Genomic DNA, 24909 nt, shown 5'->3' with positions numbered 1-24909 from the left:
TCAGCGGCCGCAAGCGCCCTTGTCATAAGAACCACTTTTGAAGCTCAGTCGCGACTACTTTCATTGCCATTGTCAAGCAATTAACCATACAATGTTGTAGTCTTCAAGTGATAGTCTCGGAATGAGATTGCGGATAAATGACTCGGTATTAGCTATACTGGAATAATACAATTCGATTACATGGCCAGGGTCTTCTTGGGAAAGCCAGCTGGTTTGGCTGCTGCTGCATCTGTCGCGCTTATTGTTAGGCTTCAGTCTCGACGCCGGGCTCTCGTCCACCCAAACCTCCAGTAAATCTTTTCTTGATCTTGCTCATGCCGATCTTCGCTTCGTCCTTTGCAAACTTGACATTCCGCGAGGGCGTCCATTGTGACAGTCCCCGGTGTTTACGCTCCTCGGCTCGCTTGCCTGCCTTTTTCTCGAACTTGGAATCCCTCTTCTGGACGGGCAGTACCGAATTGGTCGATCCTTCGGTCATGGTCGTGTAATTGGTGTCGTTCGTCAATGTCGTATCCGCGCTGGGTCGACCGGCATACTGTTGGTCATCCTGATCCCCGTTAGGGTGAGTGGTAAGTGCGTGAGCAGTCGTGCCAGCGGTCAATTGTCCGTCCGGAGCGTTGCTGGCATCGGTAATGCCCAGGTCGGAATCAGAACTGCTTTCGTCGTCGTAATCGTCATCGTCGTCATCAGACGGATTGTAAGGATCATGGGGAGGGTCATCCACGCCTGGCTCAGCAATCTTCTCGTGATTCTTGTCGGTGTACGCTCTGGGATCATGACTGAATGCGCCCGACCAGTCTTCTCCACTCTTGCTCAGCCATTTACGCCGCTCTTCTTCCGAGACTTCTTGCTTTAGGACATCTCGACCTTCGGTCAACGAAGCCTCGTGCAACTGTTGAATGTTCTCCGGCACTTCGGCTTCGACGACCCGGTCCCGGACACCTTCGGTCAGACACGCCTCCCACGTCTCGAACGTCTCACGTGTGTCGTTGTCAACGATGAAGTCCCGGTGCGATTCATCCATACCAGCCTTGAACCGGCCACGGAATTGCAGGCGACCCACTTCCTCCAGGTCTTCTAGGCCCGTCTCCTTGAAGGCATGAGCATTATCTTCGGTGATGTAATTCTGCACCAGTCGCTGGCCATTCTTCGTCTTCCAAATGGGTATGTCGATAGGTGTCTCCTCGTTGTCCACCAGGTTCTGCAGCCACAGAGATGCGTAAGCAGCCGCACCGCGTTTGCCCGTGACATGGAATTCGAAGATGACAGGTGATCGGTATCGGTATCTAACCGGCAATCGCACGTGGTGGTTGTTCTGCGGGGACACGTCCCAGTAGACGCCATCATCACCACTGTGACACTGAGTCCGGGGTATCTTGCCAGTGCTGCCACCCGTGCGGAGCTTGAGCTTCGTGTTATCCTTCCAGCCCTTGGCCACGATCTGGTCTGAGATGAATTCAAAGGTACCCACGTCCCAGCCAAGCATGTTGGGTGGGAGCTTGAGCTCTACACTTCGGAAGAGGACAGAGATTCTGATGCGTCCAAAGCCGATACCACCGTCAAGCGGGTACCATCTGGTCACTTGAGAACTGGTGGTGAGGAGTTCGGACAATCGCAGAGGAACCACACCCAAGATGGGATCGTGCTCGCGGTTTCGCTGGTCACGGACAGTGACTGTGACAATGCCCGACCTCCAGTCACGCATGAACCGCTCTGTTCCGGCATTGAAGATTGGCTTGCTGCTGACCGCCTTGGCGCGAGTGCGGTAGACCAACACATCGTTGAAAAGGATGGTGCAGTACGAAGTGGGCAGTCCTGGCACAGGTTAGCGGGGGGGTTGCAGCCTGTTTGAAACCTTGCAGATGTTACTTACTGATAGATTCCTCTTCGGTTGCCTCGCCATATGGCTTGGCTGGCTCAAACTCCTTGCCCTTTCTGTTGCCCTCGCTGCCTTTGATGTTCTCCAGTTCCAAGCTAACGATCTGATGTACGATAACGCTGCAGATGCCACTGGGCCACAGCGGATCAGGGGGCGTGTGTGCGACGGCGTCGGCGTCGTCGCTGTCGAGTGTACCCTTTTCATCTTGGAACTGAGGATCATTTTGTAGTTTGGCAGGCAGATTCTTGTCCTTGCCATCGGTGCGCAAGGCAGGACGGAACTTGGGCTTGCCGAAATAGCCCACCTCCCAATGAAGTTCACCCGGCATGTCGGTGCCCTGTTGCACCCCAGCCAACTTGGAGATTTGCGGGTACATTTTGCCTGGGTGCTGGATCATTTTCTGCATCGACAATTCCACTTTGCCTACCATGTCATCGGCAGAATTGCGATCCGAGTCCCACAGCTCCACACTGAGCTGCTCGTCAGCTTTGACCAACTCAGGTGTGACCAAAAGTGCCGCAGTCTCTTCAAAGACGGGGTTGAGGTCATCGCAGATAACGCGAGTACAGTACATCGGTTTGCCATATTTCGAAAACGACAGGTTGATGTACGGGTCGCTGCCGCCATGTTTACTGCCACGGCGGTCCTGTTTGCTGAGACCAACCGCGCGATGAATCCGAATCCACATGACACCAATGGCCTGGGTATCCTTGGTGATGTCGTCTCCTTGCAGCATAGACTTGAGGTCGAGTTGCATCGATTTCGGAGCGACATACATGCTGGCTGCTGCCCCAATCGCGTAGTTAACGAAATTGGAGATCAATGGCAAATTGAGTATATTAACCCCGTGTCTGACCATCGGAATACAGCCTGCCTGAACATGAGGAACACCCATCAGGGTAAAGGTGAGACTCTTTGCGAAAGGCGGCTCTGGTGTCATCTGGAGGCGCAGGCGCACGGTGCCCACAAGTTCTTGCAGTTCAACGAAAATAGGCAACGGTACGCCGATCAAGCCTTTGACGCCCAGATAGAAGACGAGATTCATGTGCATGTTCCTCGCTTTGGAGGATGCGCTTGCCCCAGCAGGTTTGGCATGGTAGGCAAAGGCGACTTCGAGATTGTAGTAGTCGCCGCCTTCCTCGTCTGCCGCCGCTTCTTGTGGATCCTTGGTTTTCTTATTCTCATCATGGATACTCTGCTTCAGCTCGCCGACTCGGGAGTCGGGTAGAGCACGTAAGCTGAGGATTCGGATAGGGTTGTTTCCCTGATCGATTTCTGCGACTCTAACGTTGTTGATGACCCCGGGAACAGAGGCTTGCATGACATCTTCCAGCGTGTCTGCGACTCCAGCAAACATGTCCGGGTTTATCAAGCCCCAGACAACCCCGAGGAAAGTGTTCATCCATTCGACCGATTCAGGCAGGAGATTGGCCACCGCCTACAAAAGTCAGCATAATATGAACCAAGAAATTAACCCCACCAGGGACGTACAGTTTCACCTCGAGTCTGCTCACTATGCCACTCGACCTCTCGTCCGCTTCTCACAACCTCCTTCATCCACAGCCAAACGCCGGATGCAAGACACAGGCCCAACGGGATCAGACCTTTGAGAGCTCCACCGAACATCTTGCCAATGATCACAACAGACACGAAGATAGCAATGCAGAGGCCGCCTGCGCGCTTTTCCAGTATCGAAAACATTGGCTCGTAGCTGACGGAAGGTGTCGGGTGGAACAGAATGTTGGTCTTCTCTCCATGGATAGGGACATCGGACGTGCTTCCCTCGACGATCGGATCCGGAGGCGCCGTTATGTCTTGTTTCTCTTTGTACTCGGGGTTTCGCTGAGAAGGGTCTGTCTTGACCGGCGTAGGCTTGCCTAGATTTGCGTTTGGAACCGACAGCTGCCGGCAAGTTAATGGCCACTCTTTGGAACGGTCTATCCAGGGAAACTCGGTCTCACCTGTGGGTTGTCGGCCCTTTGCATATATTCTTTGCCCACGTCCGCGATGACCACTTCATTGCCAGTGACTGGATCGGTGACAGTTTTCCCATGTTCCTGTCGCTTTTCGTTTTGATGAGGAGTTGCTTCATTAGAGCCACCGAGCTGTTGGTTCTGTAGACGGGCGTCGATATTCTTGTCTCTATCTGCCTTGTCCTTGTCGAGCCGTGCCACAAATTCCTTAATGTTTGGGATCTTGTTCGTGCCACTCCAAGGCTTCCCGCTTTTCTGCTGTTGAGCCTCCATGGTGAAGAATACAGATGGGAGGACGCCAGGATGGTATCAAGGGGTGTGTCTCCAATTGTTACCGAGAGAAGCGCATGCCACGCTCCAGTACGGCAAGCTGCGACAAAACGAGCAGGGCAGCAGGCGATAAGCGAAGGACGACGGCTTGTGAAGAATAGAGGAAATGTATGTAGGATCAGGAGGAGGCTCGCGAGAACCTTCAAGGTATATCAGAAAACCTTGGACAGCAGGGAGGGAGTTGACCAGGGTGTCAGTGTGTTTGGCTGCCAGTGCGTGCCAGGGCAAGAAGCGCGAGTTGCGGGTGTGACGTAAGTGTCTGTCCCACGACGCCAGCTTTCAAATGCCACTGCGTCAACTGCGGCGCCCAGATCAGCAGCTGCTCACTTTCAGCCTGCGGTGGCTGGAACTTGTTTGACCGGGTGCCACACCGTTACTGTGGGCACTGTAAATCCCACAGCTAACAACCTCTAACAGCTGCTACTACGCGTTGATGTCGAGCAAATTCTCCGCCGTCTTGTTGGATTTGGGGTGCTCGAGTTGATCACACAATGCTGGTGACGCCAGTGCCAACCAGCAGCCGAATGGAATCGTGGAACTGGGCTTCCGGCTAACTGCAACCAGACGGCGGACACCCACATCGAGCCACGACTCGACACGAACGGGCGACGTTTATCAAGCCGCCGTCTCTAATTGCTGCTCCACCCTATATACACGCACCAATCGGTGGGCGTCAATAATGCTTCCTCGCTCGATCCAAGATCAAGATGATCTTCGGCTCCAAACCAAGAGCTCGGTCTCGTCGGTCTCGCTTGGAGGCAGAAGATGGACGTTGCAGCGATAGTGTGATAGTAGACACCTGCACTTTATGAACCTCCTGCAGCTACAATGGCAAAGTCAGCCCTTCGCTCCGGCTCGAGCCTCCTTTCCTGCTGTCGCTCATCATACTTGCCATGTCTGGGGATCAAGTTGAACGCGACCACACTCTGCACACATCCAACCAGCGCACAAGGACTGTCCATCAGGGTATCTCTATTTCGACAGCTACTCCGTGTCCTGGTATGAGAACCAATTCCTGTATTTCAGCATCTCAAAGTGCTGGCTTGAATAGCTTACAAGAACCGCGTGTAGTAATAAAGCCGCACGTGCCGTGTTCCAATAATTTATAAAAAATGATAGTAAATAATAATTTGGTTCGAAAAAAACTCAGGAAGCGAGACCACCAAGAGAACACCTGCACAGGCCATATGCCCTTTGCATATCTTAACGTGTAAGGATATACATGGATGAGACGTTCTTGTAATCATATATATCATTTCAATCATGACTGACGGTGCCATGGCCCTACAACTGGCTTACAACAGGGTCAGGAGGATATAGGCAGACGACATGCGCATCTTCAGTTGCCTGTGAGCCCGTCATAGTCTCATCGCCTATGAAAGCCTCAAACTCGGTCTGAGCTGGTGCGCCATCGATGAACGGGGTCAGATCTGCACTCCATTCCCATCTTCTCTTCTTCCGCCTCATCTTACGAGCAGCCCTGCCTTTTGACCTGTCGCCTTTCCTTGCGGTCCAATCTTGCCCCGCAAGAGCAGCAGGACACGTCAAGGACTTTCTTTTCCTCCCCGACGGGGAAGATGATCCACCAATATGAGTTGGGAACCTCCGTCCATCCGGTTTGTTCTTCCTGTCTTGGACGAAGTGGATGTGCATCTCCTCGGACTCAGAAGACGAGATACAAGCGTCATCATCATCGTCAGACGAGCTCAGATCCGCATGGCATCTCACGTAATCCTTTGTGACGATCTCCTCCTCCAAGATCGTTCGGAATGTCACCTTCTTTGCAGCCGGGAAGAAAACCCGCCTCCCGGTGCCCCATGGGGATGGGCTGGCGGAGCAGCCTGGGACTCGACGGATGTCTTTTGGAAGAGGGCCATTCTTTAAGATTGAACGCACACCAAAGGGTAGATTCAGGGTGTAGGGTTGATCTTCCGAGGTTGTAGTAGATGATGGCTGTTGACAGCTTGTTCTTTGTTGTGGGTATACTGCAGGTGAAGAGACAGCGGAGGCTGGTGACGGACGAAGGGCAAGTTCAAAGGTATTGGCAAAAGTGTTTGAAGTGGTAGGCGTAGTACTAGATTTGGCGGTGGAAGAGCCGTAATGGCTGACGGACGCAGTGCATGTGGGCGTGAGTCCCGAAGTCTGGAGAGACAACTTGGGCCTCTTTTCCGTCATTGAGAACTTCAGCGTTTCCAGACTCTCTCGGGAACTGCCAGAAAACGTGATATCAAGGTCGATTTGAGGCAGGAGGAAAGGCGCCGAGCTGGGGAGTGTTGATATGCTAAGCATGTTGACGGCAACGTTCATAGACCGTCCCGGCACACAGTGATTGTTCACTTTCTTAGCGTCATCACATTGACTGCTTCACTCCTCAACACCTGCGTGCGTCGTGTTGCGGCTCGAAATACGCCCAACTGGAGTATGATGCTCGGGGGATGTAGACGACACAGCCGGGTGTTAGCCTAGAGTTGGCATAAGCACCCAAGAAAAAGGCTGTGCCTGGTTCGAGTAAGCTGAGACTTTGATCGATAATGCTCTCGTGACTCGATGAACACTACTCGGTCGTCATGCCTCGTCGAGTTCACAACAGACCAAGAACAAAAGGAAGGGACGAAGGCGGATATAACAGACAGATACTTCCTTTCGAGACTTTGATGGGCACGGGGGGATAAATGATGTGTTCAATAGTCGACCAACCAGCCCGTTCTGGGGATGCCACGAGGATATGTCTCTTACCGCCGCCATCTATAATGGGAATACTCAGTATATTCATTTCTTAGTTTGGGAACAGCGGAGTTCCCTTTGGCGACGCCGCGGGCCAGTTATGACCTGGGCCCAGGGAGGATGCGGCACCATTTGCCCATGTTTGCGGATGTCAAATTGAAAGAACTGGGGTAACCGAAGACACTAACGGACGAAGGAGCTTTCTTTGGCGAGCAGCAACATCTCGAGCCGGCGGTCGGCTCAAGGCACAAAGGAGGTGTGCTCAGATGTGACTTCTGGATCGCAGGCCGTAACCGCCGAGGTTCTATTTTCAGCACCGATGTTCCGGGATAGGGACACGTAGTGGGACTCGAAAGGGGATGGCGGCAGGAGTAGTGGGGGGAGGGCGGGTGTTTGAGAAGCCTGTCGAGGCGAGACCAGCAGCTGAGCCCGACTGATTAGGGCGAGAATGCTGCTAGCAGTAGCGGATCTAATAGTCGATGTTATAAATGTGTACCTGATGGCAATGCTAGTGGTGGTAGTGCCCATGGTGGTTATTGTAATGGAAAACAATAATAGAGACTGGAGCAGCGCAGTTGAAGCCAGGCACCGAGAATGGCGCTGACTGCACCTTGCTACCGCTTGCCACGGGCCGGTACTCTCTACTCTCCCCCAGCATGGAAAAACGTCCTTCCGACGCCAAGGCGGAGATCTATATTGGGAGGTCCCAGTATAGTACACGGATGCTCTCTAGTAGCGAGCGTAGTAAGTAAAAGGGGCCGTCCCCTGAAAATGTACGTGCTGTTGCCAGCTGAACCATGAGTGCTATGTGGTTCTATTGGGCATGGTATACTTTTCTGATGCAAACGCGTAGGGATCCTATTGCGTGTCGAGCTGAATGAGCCGCTCTCAGTCACCTAGCTGGTGATATCTCTGGTGCGCGGCCATTGCAAATACTGGAATGTCCTGGTGACAGAATCCACAGAGCTCGGCCTGATGGCTGTCGTCTGGCTCCGAGTCCCAGGCATCCGTGGTAGGCGGGTCAGCAATTAGGCCTTTCACACGTGTTTCGGGCGCCTGCACCGCAGGGTGCAAATCCTCAGGTGGCTCCGATACAGGCCGGATTCTGAAATCTTTGAGCACTTCGTCCTGTCGACGAAACATTCTACCAATGTCTCTTCCTTCGCTGTCCTTGCTTTCCCCTGCAGTTTCGGCCATGTTGGTCACGGCGACGTTGATGAGGTTGATATGCCAGCCTGCCTTCTCGTGATGCAGTTTGCGGAACATGGGCACCAGCACCTCTTCCACCAAACGGTCAGCAAGGATGGTAGGGTCTTCGACCAGGCTGAACGCGAAACTTGGCAGTGGCGCGGATCGGGAAATGCGATTAGACATTCTTGGACGCGCACCATCTGGCCCGGACACAGGGCGAGTCCTGGTGGACAACCGCAGAGTTCGTGGATGAGCCAACCAGTACCGCCCTGGACGATCAGTTGGGCTTTCTTCGTCGAGTAGATCCATTTGCATCCGGCGAATCAATCTTTCCGCCAGAATGTGTAGCTGTTTCTTGACCAGTTCAAAAGTTTGCAAGTGTTTCATATACGAGTCCTCCTGGCTGATCTGTGACGGAACACGCTTCACTCTACCAACCTCGCTGTCGTCGATGCCGTGGATAAGCTCCCATATTTTACCGCCAATGCCCCTTACCGAGCCTGGGCCTGCAAGTATCTCCTCAAGCAAGTCGGGCTCCATGCCGGGATGGCTTCGAACGGCGAGAACAGTCAGCGGTTCTTTCCTGCCTCCGTTGGCATAGTCAATAAAGAAGTCCGGAGCCCTGCCCAGGACGTAAGCTCTGATCTTTTCAGCACTCTTAAACCCAATACCGGGGATCTTGCCAATATCATGGCCGTCGAGAAAGTCGGTGACGGTGGCCCCTGACAGGCCGACAGGCTGGTAAGGCGGTAAGAGCGTGGTCTGGCTCATCGGCTTGTTCACGTTGCCGACGAGTTTCGATAAGAGCTTATTCGTAGCGATCCCCACAGTGGCAGTGTAACCTTTATGGTATTCCAACTCATGCCGAAGATGCTTCGCCAGATGCGAGCCGAGTACTAATCTCAAACGCAAATGACGCTCCTCTTCCTCACTTAACTCGGGGTTTGGAGGGTTCGCAGGATACGTCGGCCCAAAGGCGACAGACGCATCATAATGGAATCCAATGGTAGGATCTTCTCTATTGAGACAGAAAAAGGAGTGCGCGAGGTCATTCGGGTTCAACAGACCTATGTTGTAGTGGACCATGTCTGTACAGTCAAGCCTGGTGAAGCGATCCGTTAGGAAGCACACCACAACACCACCGACGGCCATCGACTTACCACACCTCGTCGAACCCAAGGCGCTCTGCCCGGCCACTCCATATTGACCGTTGAAGAAAGCTGTACAGCTCTTTGGATGCGTTGCGGAAACGAGTCAAGTCCTCACCAAGAACAATGACTGCCTCAGGACAGATCCTTTTGGCTTCGCTGATGAGCTGCAGTTTGTGCAGGCCTCGCCGCCGAGCCTCATAATTACATGTCACCACAATCTGTTTCTGCTGGATTGCAAGCGGCACAGCCTTGAGGGCAGGATTCTCATGTTCGACAACGGAAGCGTAGAAGCAATCGTAGTCGAAGTGTATGACTATACGGCTGTCATCTCGCCGGAAGTTCCGGGCTCGTTGCATACTCGTCGCATACTCGTTGCAAGATCATGTTGGTCAGGGAGAGAGGCGAAGTCGCTCGATGACCAGGCGCATGTAACGAACGAGCTGCCGTGTCGGACGATGCAGTGATACACAAAAGTCATGAGTCGATCGCTTGCGGCCGACTTGAACCCCAACTTGGCTGCCAGCGCAGTGGCAGAAGCGGAGTTCAAGTTCCAATGGGGACGCGTGCGGCGCGACCACGCGCTTTGGCTGCAACCAAGTAAACATTTCCCAAAGTGGTCTACAACATACATTCTTCGTGAACACACCACACCAACATAAATGCATTCACAAGCTCTGTCGAGCTGACAGCCGGCGCGTCTGCGCCTTCTACATAATCACCAATGTCTCAAGCGAACCCTCCATTTCCCGGCCGAAATGTGTACGCCTCGTCGAGTAAACTTCCCGATCGCACAGGACTGAAATCAGGACCACAGTCGACCTTCGGCCGGCGCCCGGAACAGGCGTTTCAGTTTGGACAGTCCACTGCGACCCAACAACAGCATGGCGCACTGGGAGGCAGGCAGAGCATGGAAAAGGAATCGAATAATGCGCTGAGCGAGCTCAGCGAGGAACAAAGGGATGAGATCAATGAAGCCGTATGCGCCAGATGTTCTTCCTGCGGCTTTGCGCCTACTAACGCGTTGATAATCAGTTTTCCCTGTTCGATCTCGATCGAGATCGCCATCTAGACTACCACGAGCTGCGTGTCGCCATGCGATCCTTGGGGTTCTCCCTCCCCAAAGCTGAGGTAGCGCAGATAATGCAGACACACGGTGTTCCGAAACCTCAATTCAAACGTGGTCCACCAGGCCGAGGACAGCAGACTTATCATTCAAGCCAACTACTCTTGCCTCAGATCGCGTTCCAACGCGTGGCAGCACAGAAAGTATTCGAGCGCGATCCGACAGACGAAGTGGAGCGCGCCCTCCTGCTGTTTGACCCAGACCAAAGGGGTTACATAGAAGCAGAGGACATTCGGAGGGTCTCTCGCGAGCTCGGAGAGACCGGGCTCGAAGACGATGAGATACAAGCCATGGTCGAAGAGTTCGATTATGATGGCACCGGGACCGTCGCCAAAGAAGCTTTTTATGCTATCTGTTTACAATAACCCGCCCGGAGGGATTCAAACACCGCCTGATGAGATGATGATTTGCAGCTATGCAGCCAGCACAATTGGAAATATGCTGGACAACTGGTCTATTAATGATGTTGATCTTCTGAGTGGATGGCTCTCTGTGTTGGACAACAGGACACGGGTCGCAAAAACAGGCTCGCTATTACCATGGCAGCTGGACGGGTCCTTCTTTTGCGGTCTCTTTGCCCATCACGACGTCCCAGTTGCCAATGTCCCGGGTCCCTCTAGGAGCCCAATATGTGCCAGTTTTGTCCAGTGTAAGTTCGTTTTCGACCCAGTCAGCCAGTATTCGGGCAGCATCCGCCGGATCGAGCGCACCCCCGGCATCCCAGAACTGGTCGAATCCAACTCCCTTGGTCATTTCAGTCCTCATGAAACTATAACAGTCAGCGATGTCAGATGTCAAAAATCCTGTATGTCTCACTGTGGGACCTGCATACCTAGGATGGACTGAGACGACCGTAATGCCTCGGTCTTTGAGGTCAAACGACAACTGTTTGGTCACCATGTTCAAAGCAGCTTTGGAGCCATGGTGCCCATAGTTACCGCCACCCTCCTGCTCATGTCTCAAGGTGATCGACCCGGACTCGGACGACACGAGCACGACTTTGCTCCCGTGCGCCAAGACGGAAGCCTTGACTAATTCTTGCACCACAAAGACCGGCGCAATTGAGGAGAGTGTGTACATTTTGACCTGCTCGTTCCATTTGGCCTCACCAAAGTCCTCAGTCACGAAATAACCAGCGGTAATGATAACGGTGTCAACTCGTTTGCCTTTGAGAGCTGCCGCCAGGTCATGTCCGCAACTGGATTTGGAAAGGTCGATATTGGTGATCCAAGAGACATTCTCACCCTGTAGGTCAGATGGAGCATTCGAGGACCGTGAGGTGGCGTACACCGTGTATGAAAGGTGGTTGGCATAGTACGAGACCAAGGCCTTACCAAGGCCACGAGTGGCTCCTACAATCAGGACGGAGGGCATCGTGTAAGCCGGCGGAGCAGAGAAGACTATTGTATGGGCAAAGAGAGATACAGAAGGGGACTCTCAGGAAGTCGCCATTTAAGAATTGATGAGTTGGATTACGCAGGATCACGCCATACTGCCTACTTGTGTAGCATTCTGTATAAATGTGCTAAATGAGTCTTACTGCTCTGCCTGCTTTGCTCCATCAACAGTCTCTGCACAGCACACTCGGGCTGCATGTGAGTTGGAGTGGTCAACAAATGACGTCAGAACCTGTACCTGCGGCTTGGGCTGCATCGTGGAACTACCTAGGTATGTTACTATGCTGGAACTTCAGGTCCTTGTCGGAATTGTGCTTGCCGCAAAGTGGACAGATCGCGACGCCAAAGCTGACAATAAAGTTGAACGCATCTTCGTCCTACTGTTATTATCGCATCGTAGAAACCTGACTTGACCGGTGATCGGACAACGGTGATTCTCGCTGCATTTACGGCGGTTCTCATACCGCGGCCCTCAAAATAATAATTTCCATCTCCTTCAACGAGTGAAGCGCATACACCTCACCAGGGCTCCTCCATTAACGCAACCAACATACCGCGCGTCGAAGGCTGTTGCCACCCTAGCCCACGCATACGGTCTACCTGTCTTGCTGCCATTGTTTTTCGACCGGTCGCCGCCCCAACTCCAAGATGGCGGATACGGAAGAGACTCCTGCCCAGCGACAGGCGAGGATTCGGAGGCAGAAGCGAGAAGCAAAAATTACAGGTTCGGCAACCGAAAGGCTCGACAAGATTACAAGGCTGAGTGGGAGGACACCGGAGAGCAGTAAGTCCCCTGCTATACAAAGATCCTGAATACTTGTTTGAACAGCTAGAATGTCTTGTGGAGTGTGGCAAAGTGTGACAGACAGTACGCCATGCTACGATTGTGCTGACATCCGTGTCCCATAGTGAGAAGCGAATCTCCTTCATCGACACCGGCACGCGTGTCTACGCCTCCTCAAGTGCCTTCATCACCAAATGCGGGACCGGAAACCAGGCCAACTCCAGAACAAGTGAAAGCGCAGGAGGAGTATTTGAGAGCGTTACTGAGACAGCCTGTACCCCAGGATGGAGGAGCTCAGCCGGAACAAGAAGAAGACCCTATGGTCAAGATGCTACAGGCCATGATGGGAGGAATGAATGTTCCAAGCGACCCGGCTGCTCCTGGAGCTCCAGGTGCAACTCCCGGATTATCTCCGGACGACATATCAAAGGCTACAGGGCTGCCGCCGTTTGTAACCAACATGATGATGGGAGGACAGAAGGCTCCACCGACGGAAGCGGAGATACAAGCGACGAGGTTGTGGAAAGTCCTGCATGTCATTTTTGCCATCATGGCAGGACTGTACCTGGTGTTCAGAATCAACACGTCGATCGAAGCATTTGGCGAGAATCCCCCGGCGCCAGCAACCTTCCAGAACCCTTTTCTAGTGTTCGCGACTGGCGAGTTGCTTATGCAAACTACCAGGGTGGCCACCCTAGGGCGTTCGGGCAAAAGCGGATTTGGGTTGTGGAGTCAGATGTTTAGGGAATTTATCGGGGATGGTGCGATCCTGGTGTTTATGCTAGGTATAGCGTCGTGGTGGAAAGGAAGTGTATAGACGACAACGGCACTCCTAGCGAAACGGATCCGCGGCAATGTCCCCGACGCAGCCGCTGGCCTCTGTGGTCTACTGTAATGCTTTTCAACTTTCCTTTCATTTCAAGCTCAGCGGCAAGCCTCGTCTAGGAATAATAAGACACTACAAGCCTACCTTAGGGAAGAGTGTATGATTATGGCGGATGCGTTGTGTGTCACACCACTACTGGCCAGTCCCTAGCCTGGGAGTCGCGTGGGCAAGTGTGTGTCCAGACTGGTTGACGATCGAGTTCGCGGGGATGTGGCCGGACTACAGGCACCGGGCCTTGCGTCCAGCCCCTTTCGGAAAGGTGGAGGCTACTGGGATAGCACATCTTCCGGAGGTTGTGTGGACGTGCTCCGGAAGGCTTCACCTAGTCTGCGGCTCGCCGAGGGTGCTGCTTTCGGATGGTTGCTTGACAGTCGAAGCAATGCGCAAGGGTTTAACAAACGGCATTCCGAGATTGGGATGATCGATTCCCTGCCGGTGCCCTGATCATGGGGAAATAACAACGGACGATCAAGACAGCTCAATGTCAATCTTTGGAGGATTCAGCATAGTACCTAGGTATCGTCAAGCATTTGTTGGAGGAGTCGTGCAGTAGTAGCCTTGGAAGCAGGATGGGCAATCATTTTCTTGTCCTCTAAAATGCCGGCCACCTATAGGTACAGTATCATTGGTACAGGTATCCCCAAGCCAGTTCTGCCGCGCGATCCTCGATCCATGGCGACGACGTATCGCTACCGTACCTCGTAGGTGAGCACCAGGTAGGTGCGTGGTGTGTCTGGTGATTCATCTTGGCCGGCGTCCCAAGACGACCGTGTTACTGGCCAGAGACTAGCACGATCGCAGCCTGGGGAACTATTTGAGGCACGGATAAAAGGATGGTGGGATGGATGTGATGGAGGGGCAGCTGCCGCCGGGGGCCATTTGATTATCGTTGGACGACGCTCGCTTGGTCGCGGGCTTCAGAGTTGTTGACGCGAGCTCCAGGCTTCCCCGCAGCGTCCGGCCGGCCAAATCAACTGGGTCTTTTCTTCCCTGACCAGCGTGATCCCTGCAAATCCTCTGCTCGTTTCCTCTCCTGGTCACTGGATCAATCCGGCCTCCCTCGCCCCAGGTCACTTCCTCTGGTACAAGTACAGCCTCCGGGGCCTCGTTGACTCCCAATCGTCATCCAGCTATTTCTCCTATATTAGCCCACTTGGACACCCGCCTCGGTCCCGGTTTCATTTCTGCGAAAACACCTCAAGCGTCCCCTCGTGCATTGGTGAATATAAACAGCTATACCTACCCACCTTTTGCTGTCCGAGGGTCCTTCGCTGTCTCCGTACCTGGTCCTTGAGCGTGTTCTGTGAGATACCCGTACCAGCATGTCTGAAGGCGACGTCCAACCGCCTAAGGCGCCCGTGGTGGTAAGTAAAATCCAGCAAGCTATGCAAGAGAGTCCTTCGCTGACCCCTCCACCCCAGGCCGAAGCCCATGAAGTGGACACTTTCCAGTATGTCCCCGAGCCCCTCCTCTCCCCTTGACCGCCCAAGTTGACGCAGTAACAGTGTCCCCAAGGCCTTCTGGACGAAAGGATCGGGCAAGACCCATCTAAAGGATCTGGATGAGTACTATGCCATGTACAAGGAGTCCATTGAGCAGCCAGACAAGTTCTGGGGCAGATTAGCACGAGAACTCCTTAGCTGGGATAAAGACTTCCAAACAGTCCACAGTGGAAGCCTGGCGAACGGCGACAATGCTTGGTTTCTGGAAGGCCGCCTGAACGCTTGCTACAACTGTGTGGACCGTCACGCCATCAAGAACCCAGACAAGCCGGCAATCATCTATGAGGCTGATGAACCCGGCGAGGGCCGCGTGCTCACGTACGGCGAGCTCCTCCGTGAAGTATCCCGCGTCGCGTACACCCTGAAGCAGATGGGCGTCAAGAAGGGCGACACGGTGGCACTCTACCTACCCATGATTCCAGAGGCCGTCATCTCCTTCCTCGCCGTCACCCGAATCGGCGCCATCCACTCGGTCGTCTTTGCCGGTTTCTCGTCAGGATCTCTGGCTGACCGCATCCTCGACGCCAACTCCAAAGTCGTCATCACCACAGACGAGGGCAAGCGCGGTGGCAAGGTTATTGGAACCAAGAAGATCGTCGACGAAGCATTGAAGAAATGCCCGGATGTGACACGCGTCTTGGTCTACAAGAGGACAGGTGCTGATGTCCCCTGGACGAAAGGCCGAGATTTTTGGTGGCATGAAGAGGTCGAAAAATACCCCAACTACATCGCTCCGGAGTCCATGGCGTCGGAGGATCCTCTCTTCCTGCTCTACACCTCCGGCTCCACGGGTAAACCAAAGGGCGTCATGCATTCTACGGCAGGCTACCTTTTGGGCGCTGCGTCAACCGGCAAGTACGTGTTTGACATCCATGACGACGACGTGTTCTTCTGCGGCGGCGACGTGGGTTGGATTACTGGTCACACCTATGTGGTGTACGCTCCTCTTCTGCTGGGCGTGGCCACCGTCGTCTTCGAAGGTACCCCGGCCTACCCCAATTTCTCCCGATACTGGGACGTCATCGACAAGCACAATGTCACCCAGTTCTACGTCGCACCTACCGCCTTGCGTCTCTTGAAGAGAGCTGGCGACGAGCACATCCATCACCAGTTGAGCAAACTGCGAGTCCTTGGCTCGGTCGGTGAGCCCATCGCTGCAGAGGTCTGGAAGTGGTATTTTGAGGTGGTAGGCAAAGAGGAGGCGCATATCGTTGACACATACTGGCAAACCGAAACTGGGTCCCACGTGATCACCCCGTTGGCTGGCGTCACGCCCACCAAGCCCGGCAGTGCATCCTTACCTTTCTTCGGCATTGAGCCGGCCATCATCGATCCAGTCTCTGGCGAAGAGATTGAGGGCAATGATGTCGAAGGCGTGCTGGCGTTCAAGCAGGCGTGGCCCAGCATGGCAAGGACGGTTTGGGGCGCACACAAGCGGTACATGGACACCTATTTGAACGTCTACAAGGGCTACTACGTGAGTACATGGCGAGACTTTTCATTGTAAGCACAGTTTCACTGACCTCGGCAACAGTTCACTGGAGACGGTGCCGGTCGCGACCACGAGGGTTATTACTGGATTAGAGGCCGTGTGGACGATGTTGTCAACGTTTCTGGCCATCGGCTGTCCACCGCCGAGATCGAGGCCGCATTGATCGAACACGACGGCGTTGCTGAGGCTGCAGTCGTCGGCATCAACGACGAGCTCACCGGCCAGGCCGTCAACGCGTTCGTCTCGCTGAAAGATGGAGCTGACAACAGCGAAGCGATGCGCAAAGACCTGATTCTGCAAGTTCGGAAGTCTATCGGACCTTTCGCGGCACCCAAGGCCATCTACATTGTGGATGACCTTCCCAAGACTCGGTCTGGCAAGATTATGAGAAGAATTTTGCGGAAGATTCTCAGCGGTGAGGAGGACAGCTTGGGAGACATCTCAACGCTCAGTGACCCGAGTGTTGTCACCAAGATCATTGAGACGGTCAAGGCGTCAAAGAAGAAGTGATCAACTCATGACTGCATACTAGTAAAGAGAGTGTGGCAATATTTTGTATACCCTCGGATCCAAGTTTTGGTCGATTTGAGCCCTGCTTGGAAACGTACACCATTTCATAGCCAATAAAAATTCGATTTATTCACGTACAGGTACAACATTGTACTGACTGACACGTCTGCCTACTGTCGTTGCAGCCCGCTGGACTGGATTGGGTGAGAGGACAGGCAACAGGCGCGTGTATCTTAACTCTTCATATTTAAAATGCCCGCTGGTTCTCCCTCCGTGTGTTTGCCCAACATTGCAGCATGGTGTTCGTACAGTGAATTTGCATAATTGGTAGAGCTGCAGATTAGGCCTCTTCTACATCGTACAGGTTAAGTGCTAAAATACTGCTTGATTAGGTTAGTGCGCTTGCTGCTGAGTCATCTTTGGCTAGCGCCTCCAGCGGCCTCCACGCTTGGCGGAGACTAAATTCAAAGCGCAGTTCGGTTCGTGAGCAGGTCAGTTACGGTAGCTGGCATCTCCCTCACATAAATCGAGGCGCGTCCATCCTCCAGACAGTTTCGCCAACATTTCAATATTTTATGACGACGAGAGAGTCATTCGCATCCTGGCGTTGACTCTGAGAGGTCTCGGTCGACGATTTCCTTGCCGCAGACTGCTGCCTGCGATCTGCGCTTTGTCCGACTCGGTTGCTCTGCGTCCGGCGCGTCACGAATTTCATTTAGCATCTTTGTGTTGTATTCCTCCTTCTTTCCCTCTTTGAGACATATCGAGGTTCGACGCTGCGCTGCGACGCGCTCCAGTCTTACAGCATGTCGTTCGGCAGTGGCAGTGGTTTCAACTTTGGCTCCAACAGCAACACCCAGAATACCGGATTCGGAGGATTTGGGAGCACCACCAATACCAACACAGGTGAGCCCAAACATGTGTGTACTTATGTCTTGACTTACATCTGATGGTCGACTTCGTCCAGGTTTCGGTTCAACAACGAACACAGGTTTCGGTTCGAGCACAGCTGCTGCGTCTCCCTTTGGTGGTAGCACTTTTGGGTCCAACACTGGAGGTGCGTATTGACCTGTCGCGTTGTGCTGCCTTGACTGCTTCACTGGATCTTGAACATTTCATTTATATATCTGAGCCGGCGCTGTAATCTTACTGTCATCATGCGTGCTCGCTATGGCTTCTCATCAAGATTCACGTCTCCGCCGTTATCTTCCCACACGCTCGCGGTTGTCAGATCGACGGGCTCTATCTACGCGCTCGGCACTTCCTACGACCGTCGAGGAACCCACTGAGCTAATCAATCCATCAACAGGTTTCGGTGCTGCCGCCAACACTTCTGGCTCCCTTTTTGGCAGCAAGCCTGCGTCGAATCCCTTCGGCTCGAGTACTACAAACACAGGAGGTGGACTGTTCGGTGGTTCCACCAACGCGAATACAGGTTTTGGAAGCTCAACTGGTGGTTTCGGCAGCACTAACAATGCTTTTGGAGGCACCAATACAGGAGGTTCGTCGTTCAGCTTCGGCAGTGCGAACAAGCCTGCGTTCGGTTCCAGCACCAGCACCACTCCCCTCTTCGGTCAAGGAGGTTCAGGAACAACAGGTACCTTCGGAGCCTCGACCGCGTTTGGCGCCACTGGCTCCGGCACCGCCCTAAGCAGTCAACCCGTTCCCCCTCCAGACGGCACAGCTTCCACGCCGTTCGCTCCCACCGTGGAAAAGGATGCAGCTGGTGTTACGAGCAATTACCAGAGCATAACCTTTATGCAGCCCTATCAGAAGTATTCTTTCGAAGAACTGCGCCTGGCCGACTACAATGCTGGTCGTCGCTTTGGAAACGCTACCGGGCAAGCTGGTGGCTTCGGTTCCAGCACTTTTGGCGGCTTCGGTGCGACTAACACTCCTGCCTTTGGTAATAACACTACCAGCACCACCCCTTTTGGGGCCGCAACGACATCTTCAACTGGTTTCGGTTCCACTTCGTCCACTGCCGGGTTCGGCGGCGGCGGTCTGTTCGGGAACAAACCTGCCACAGGAGGTTTGTTTGGCCAGCAATCCTCTGGTACCACTTCCGGGGGGCTGTTTGGGACGGCCGGCAATACCACCAGCGCTTTTGGAGGCGGTAGCACTGGGTTTGGATCGACCGGAACCACCGGCGGTGGTCTGTTCGGCAATAACAATGCCACACAGAATAAACCAAGCCCGTTCGGAGGCAGCACCGGCACCCCTTCATTCTCCTTTGGTAATACCAACACGGCCAACACGGGCGCAGCCACGGGCACGGGAACAGGTACGGGCTTGTTCGGTGGCGGCGCCACAAATACCACTACCAATGCCTTTGGCGGGACCAACCAACAATCTGGCGGCCTTTTTGGAAACCAGCAGCAAAAACCGCTTTTCGGCGGGAACACCACAGGAGGTTTCGGTACACCCGCAACGCAGGGTCAACAATCAGGTGGATTATTTGGCGGCACTACCAACACTGCGACCCAGCCTACAGGTGGTGGCCTCTTCGGAAGCGCCAACACGTCTGCCAACACGAACACTGGTGGTGGATTGTTCTCTTCCAACAACGCCACAGGCGGAGGGTCCCTTTTCGGAAACAATAACAATAACAATGCCCAGAAACCTGGTGGTTTGTTCGGAGGAAGCACCTTTGGGAACACCAATACTGGAAACACCGGTGGCGGGCTTTTCGGAAGTACTGGCACGAACAACCAACAGACTGGTGGACTATTCGGCAACACCAACACTGGCGGGGGCTTCTCATTCGGAAATACCCCGAACAAGCCCGCCACAACATCCCTCTTCGCGAATACGAACAACAACCAACAAGGAGGTCTGTCTGGGTCAACTGGGAACTTTGGTGGTGGTCTCTTTGGCACATCTCAAACAGCTCAACCAGGCAATCAACAGCAACAGGATATCAAGCATGCATCTCTGAATGACCCCAATCCTTATGGTCAGACCTCCATCTGGACCGGCTTGCCCGTCCCCACTCCGGATACGGCCAAACCGATCTTCACACCATTGGCGGCCACCCAGAAGATGAAGGAGAGCCAGGCAAAACCTCCACCCAGCCTGCGACTTAATCAATCCCGCTACATGACGCCTCCCCGCCGTTCCGGCTTTGGCTTCTCCTACTCCACGTATGGCACCCCTAACAGCGCTGCTAGTACGCCGGGTGGAAACAGCTTGACAAGTAGCATGTACGGTAGCCGAAGTTTCAACGGTGGCAGTTTTGGAAGTTTGGGCAGCTTTGGTCGTTCCTTTGGCAAGAGTGCCTCGGCCAGCAACCTGAGGTCCCAGTTCAATGGTGACAATGAGAGCGTTCTGAGCCCCCATGCCTTCACAGCCACCACCACGCGGTGGTCTAACAGCAACATGCGTCGCCTCACGATCGACCGCAACATCAGAAATGACCTCTTTAGCCGGCCCTCTCTGCCTGCTCTACCGTCAAGCTCTTCCGATCGGCCGGCTTCCAATGGTAGCAACGAACTGGTGACCACCAATGGAGAACCATCGAGCGAGCCCTCGAGCAAGCTCAAAAAGCGCGTGAGCTTCGACAAAGGAATCACAGGCGGTCAGAGTGGCAACCTGAACGGTGAGACCGGGGCGCTAGTGAGGACCGAGACAGATGACGGAGATTCAGACTCTGGCACGCGTCGCGGGACACCAAATGGAAGCGTCACTCCGGAAGCAGATGCGGGTGCGCGAGGCAACGAGCTTGCAGTCGTTCCTGAGGATCGTGAGTCGGATAATGTCGTCTCCAAGACGCCATCCACCGTACAGGCGAAGCCCGACCCTCAGCCAGGAGACTATTGGATGAAACCATCCCGTGCAGAGCTTTCCAAGCTGCCGCGCGAGAAGCTACAGAACTTTGTTGGATTTGAGGTCGGCCGCAAGGGCTGCGGTAAGGTTGTCTTCAATGGCCCCGTCGATCTGACGGCCATTCCGTTGGACGACCTGTTTGAAAAGATTGTTGAGATCCGTCTCCGATCGGTCACAGTGTATCCCGATGCGAGCACCAAGCCCCCGGTTGGCAAAGGTCTCAACGTGCCCTCCACTATTTCCATCGAAAACTCATGGCCTCGTTCACGCGGCCAGCCTTCTTCCGCCACGAGTGGACCTGTATTTGAGAAGCACGTCAACCGGCTCAAGAAGATGCATGGCACTGAGTTCATTAACTACGAACCGTCCACAGGCGTCTGGACCTTTAGAGTGCCCCACTATACCCGCTACGGGTTGGACTATGACGAGGATGATGAGGAACTCGGTCAAAGCCAGCTGTCTCTCCCACCCAACTCGGCCAATTCGGCGATGGAGGTTGACAGTGATGACCAAGGCGGGTCTGAAGACGACACGTTTGCCTTCAAGCAAAAGACTGTACCAGGTGGTTTTGGACGGCGTTCGGCCATTGATTACGACGACAATGTTCCCTCCGCCCAGATGATCGACGACGTGGAAGAAGAAGCCCGATCTGTCGAACACTCCGAGGAAGAGACTTCCGACAATGAAGTCAGTATGGCTGGGTCGTTCCCACCACCTGGAGGAGCGCCAGCTTTCGGTTTCCAAAGCCCAAACAAGTCTATCCTCAAGCCTGGCCGTCTGGGCACCCCCAGCAAGCCGCTCATTTCCCTCGAGGGTGACTGGGCGGAACAGTTGCAACGGACTATTAGCCCACGTAAGCAGAACCGGGATGCGTTGCGAGAAGTACAGAACAGAGTCTTGCTCGACCACACATATGAGCCGATCAAACCTACTACCTCCAACAAGAATGAATTCCGCACCAGCATCGATATCATGAATTCGTTGTTCAGCAAACATGAGGAGAGAATGGCGAAAGGAAGAAAGGCACAGGCAGGGCCGGACCTTGAGGTTTGAATTTCCCTTCCCCCTTTTGTGCTTCCTTTGGATACGTGAACCATGGACGACTTTGGATGTGTGAGAAGAGTGTGTACGCGCGATGGTATCCCCAGGTGGTCATGGTCCCAGGATTCAAAAATTTGTTACGATAGTATGCAGGTAGTAGTTTACTGAATGCAACACATTGCTAAGACGTTTCTGTTCTTCTAGTTCCCTTATGCAAAGCGCACCAAGACATTCGACGATGACGAGCTGCCGGAGACTGATAAACGTTGGCATTCATCATTCAAGCCTCGTTTCACACAAACCAACGAACTTATCTACCGATCGAATGGCCGCGACGCAGCCGATGCCGGCTGGACTAGGACTTTGCTGTTGGAAGGCCCGAACGGGGATGTGGCTCTCACTTCACTGGATGGAAAGGTTGGTCTTTTCCCTTACATGAGTTCAGGAGGATCATTTTGACTAACCTTGTGGCTTCAGGGTACACTCGACCGCGAATCCCTGCTTGTCGATACGCAGATCACTATCAAGGACCAGGCTCCCTTTGCCACGCATACTGCGGTTCCGTTTTCGCGAATCAAAGACCAGTTGGTGAGACAGCGCGGCTCCGAGGCAGAGCTTGACATTTACGAGGTGGCTCATGTCTTGTTCGACGACTACGAAGACGAGTTTACTGCCGGGCTTGGTCGTCAACAGCAGCAAGAATTCATGGGTCGCATTCGCAAAGCTCGTTTGTCCAAGTATCTGTCATCGCTGGTTTGGAGCAGACACGCCGAGCAAATCAAGTCCGCGGAGACTCAAGGCGGGGCTACCGCGGCGATTCTGCATCTTACGGCGAAGAATGTGAAAGCGGCATGCGACGCGTTGTTGCAGGAGAAGGACTTCCACCTCATGATGCTTGTATCTCAAATTGAGCAAGCCGACGATACCTTCCAAGACGACATGGCCAACCAACTCATGGCTTGGCGTAAGCAGGGGATTCTCTCTGAAATGACCGAGGAGAATCGTGCGCTGTATGAAGTCCTATCCGGCAACACCTCCTTTTCGCAGGGCGTCCCCGATGGACCAGTCGAGAGTCGTGCCACGACCTTTGCGATTTCGGAAAAGTTCGACCTCGATTGGATTCAAGCGTTCTGTCTGTGCTTGTGGTACGGTCGATGGAAGAACGGCGATATTCGGGACGCCGTCAGGGAGTTCCAGAAGAAGTTGGACACGGGCGAAGAAGCAGCCAGCCCCGAGGCCGCCAATGGGGATGAAGATCCGCTTTGGGTTTTACTCAAGCTGTACGCCTGCACAGCGCAGTTCAACAACGCCAGGACTCGAACTGGCATCGAAGTACCCGTGTTCCCCGAAGCCTTCTCCTCGCTGTCCGGACCATGGGATTGCTACAAGACGTTCCGTCTGCACCATGCTCTAGCGGCCGCCATCCCTGATATTGTCACAATCGACCAGGCCAAAGCGGACGAGCTGACAACCTCGCTGGCCTTTGAGCGATCCGCACGCGGTGACGTCCTTGGAGCTGTTTGGGCGCTGTTGCATATTACGGACTCGACGACGCGTCACTCGTTCATCATTGACTTGCTCGCTCGTCACGCGGCCGTCCTGCCAGACCCGCCATCATCCAGCGATGCTACTGAGCAGCAGCAATCCCCTAACTCTCTCTGGAGGGGCCTTGTCTCGTCGCTGAAAGTCCCCGGCTCCTGGATCTGCCGTGCCAAAGCTCTCTACGCCCGCTCGTCCAACATGTCACTGGAAGAACTCAATCTCTTGATTGCAGCCGAAGACTTCGCCGAAGCCCATGAATGTCTGCTTCGCCGAGTCGCTCCTCGCCTTGTCATCGATGAGGACTGGGAAACATTGCGCAACGTCCTGGCCAAGTTTGGCGAAGATCCCGAGGCCAAAATTGATAGCGCGGAATGGCAGGCCGGCGGTGCAGTCTACGCAGACTTTGTGTCGCTGATGGGTGTTATGGGATCTGGTAGCACTGGCAACACTGTCAACCGCAAGAATCTCCTGCAACGTTTGCCAACGGCGCTAACGGGATTAAAAAATGCATCCAATACAAATGGGTCTTTGTCGGCGGCCCAGAATCGTGAGAAATTGGAGGAAAGAGTCGCCCTTTGCGAAATGGCCAGGGTAGTGGCGCGCGCATTGGAGATGGATCTTGATGAGGACAGAAGAAGCAGTGTCGGTGACAAGGTATGTTTTTTGTCTGAAGGCCCAGATTTACAGCGGTGACTGACTGTTTTTGATTGCAGAAATCGATACTTGATCTCCCTCTTACCGCCGATGCACGTCTAAGTCACGCTATAGCTCTGGGAGTCGACTACTACCGCGGGGTTATGGCGATGGCTCGTTGAGATCCAATCCTATCTCACCCTTGACGGCTGGGTAGGTGCCTGTGCAGGGAGGGGCACGGTGTGTCAAGTTTCACGATGGCCAAGAAACGGTTGGCGGCAATACCCAAGAATGGAAAGACCAAAAGGAGCAAGAAAAGGCAACCTGTGCCAGTGGGTGGGAAATGAGCCGGCCTGCCCTTCCTGTTGTTTGCAGTGTCTTTGGTTGCGACTTGGAGCTGAAAAACATTTCATTTCCAAGCCCAGGAGTTCATTTGACGCCGCTGCAGCATTGGAGAAGGGAAGTGGGTGCGGCACGCTCGTTCGCTCGCTCGCTGTGATGACAAGAACACTGCAGGGGCTCGGATACCGTTGTTGCAGTAGGTGGATGCCGTGGTGGAAGATGGTTGAACCGGAAATTTGTATGGCAATGGCATAGCACCGCACCGCACTGCAGTGCCAATGTAAGAATAGCTAGGTTGGCGCTCGCGTTTGTTTCTTGAACCAGCCTCTTCCTGGCAACTTGAAGGAGAAAGTTGGTGAGTGGAGAGGTGTTTGAGTCGTGAACCACTGGCAGAGCTGAGAGAACCCTTGAAACTTTTGACGATGCGACGCTGCAAGGGGAACTACCTAGTAGGTAGATGTCAGAACTCAGAGATCAAAAAGCTCCAGACAAGTCATCCCATCCCATCCCGGCATCCCATGTTCCCTGCTCCAATTAATGGTCTGGTCTGTCTTCTTTGTTTGTGTAGATATCTGCATTTGACT

The 24909-nt window shown here is 53.8% G+C and overlaps 8 protein-coding genes across 8 annotated transcripts; 4 read left to right on the top strand and 4 right to left on the bottom strand.

Annotated features, from left to right (window-relative positions):
• Positions 1–244: 244 nt before the first annotated feature.
• On the bottom strand, positions 245–4125 carry HMPREF1120_06100 (uncharacterized protein; the record flags this gene model as incomplete). Its single annotated transcript, XM_009160295.1, has 4 exons — positions 245–1815; positions 1874–3317; positions 3371–3781; positions 3841–4125. The coding sequence occupies 4 exons, from the start codon at positions 4123–4125 to the stop codon at positions 245–247; spliced, it is 3711 nt and encodes a 1236-aa protein (XP_009158543.1).
• A 1341-nt stretch (positions 4126–5466) lies between these two features.
• HMPREF1120_06099 (uncharacterized protein) lies at positions 5467–6471 on the bottom strand (the record flags this gene model as incomplete). Its single annotated transcript, XM_009160294.1, has 1 exon — positions 5467–6471. One exon carries the CDS (start codon positions 6469–6471, stop codon positions 5467–5469), a length of 1005 nt encoding a protein of 334 aa, XP_009158542.1.
• A 1323-nt stretch (positions 6472–7794) lies between these two features.
• On the bottom strand, positions 7795–9604 carry HMPREF1120_06098 (DNA polymerase iota subunit; the record flags this gene model as incomplete). The annotated part of the gene is made up of 2 exons (XM_009160293.1): positions 7795–9199; positions 9258–9604. 2 exons carry the CDS (start codon positions 9602–9604, stop codon positions 7795–7797), a joined length of 1752 nt encoding a protein of 583 aa, XP_009158541.1.
• On the top strand, positions 9567–11918 carry HMPREF1120_06096 (centrin-2). The gene is made up of 2 exons (XM_009160291.1): positions 9567–10224; positions 10281–11918. The coding sequence occupies exons 1-2, from the start codon at positions 9970–9972 to the stop codon at positions 10734–10736; spliced, it is 711 nt and encodes a 236-aa protein (XP_009158539.1). The 5' UTR covers positions 9567–9969; the 3' UTR covers positions 10737–11918.
• On the bottom strand, positions 10906–11745 carry HMPREF1120_06097 (3-oxoacyl-[acyl-carrier protein] reductase; the record flags this gene model as incomplete). Its single annotated transcript, XM_009160292.1, has 2 exons — positions 10906–11140; positions 11204–11745. The coding sequence occupies 2 exons, from the start codon at positions 11743–11745 to the stop codon at positions 10906–10908; spliced, it is 777 nt and encodes a 258-aa protein (XP_009158540.1).
• Positions 11919–12416: 498 nt separating the features above from the next.
• Positions 12417–13369, top strand: HMPREF1120_06095 (uncharacterized protein; the record flags this gene model as incomplete). The annotated part of the gene is made up of 2 exons (XM_009160290.1): positions 12417–12552; positions 12678–13369. The coding sequence occupies 2 exons, from the start codon at positions 12417–12419 to the stop codon at positions 13367–13369; spliced, it is 828 nt and encodes a 275-aa protein (XP_009158538.1).
• A 1391-nt stretch (positions 13370–14760) lies between these two features.
• HMPREF1120_06094 (acetyl-coenzyme A synthetase) lies at positions 14761–16942 on the top strand (the record flags this gene model as incomplete). Its single annotated transcript, XM_009160289.1, has 4 exons — positions 14761–14802; positions 14860–14888; positions 14944–16417; positions 16475–16942. 4 exons carry the CDS (start codon positions 14761–14763, stop codon positions 16940–16942), a joined length of 2013 nt encoding a protein of 670 aa, XP_009158537.1.
• An 806-nt stretch (positions 16943–17748) lies between these two features.
• Positions 17749–24839, top strand: HMPREF1120_06093 (uncharacterized protein; the record flags this gene model as incomplete). Its single annotated transcript, XM_009160288.1, has 6 exons — positions 17749–17848; positions 17910–17999; positions 18252–21814; positions 22013–22225; positions 22286–24004; positions 24064–24839. 6 exons carry the CDS (start codon positions 17749–17751, stop codon positions 24163–24165), a joined length of 5787 nt encoding a protein of 1928 aa, XP_009158536.1. The 3' UTR covers positions 24166–24839.
• Between the last annotated feature and the right edge of the window lie 70 nt (positions 24840–24909).

The sequence above is a fragment of the Exophiala dermatitidis genome (genome assembly GCF_000230625.1).
Source record: "Exophiala dermatitidis NIH/UT8656 unplaced genomic scaffold supercont1.5, whole genome shotgun sequence".
Classification (NCBI taxonomy): Eukaryota; Fungi; Ascomycota; class Eurotiomycetes; order Chaetothyriales; family Herpotrichiellaceae; genus Exophiala; species Exophiala dermatitidis.
This window is presented reverse-complemented; position numbering and strand designations above follow the sequence as displayed.

Excerpts from the sequence above, each read along its gene's own strand:
- HMPREF1120_06096 (XM_009160291.1), top strand. The coding sequence starts at position 9,970 with ATGTCTCAAGCGAACCCTCCATTTCCCGGCCGAAATGTGTACGCCTCG. Across the intron at positions 10,225-10,280 it reads GGGATGAGATCAATGAAGCC|TTTTCCCTGTTCGATCTCGA; the intron begins GTATGCGCCAGA and ends GTTGATAATCAG.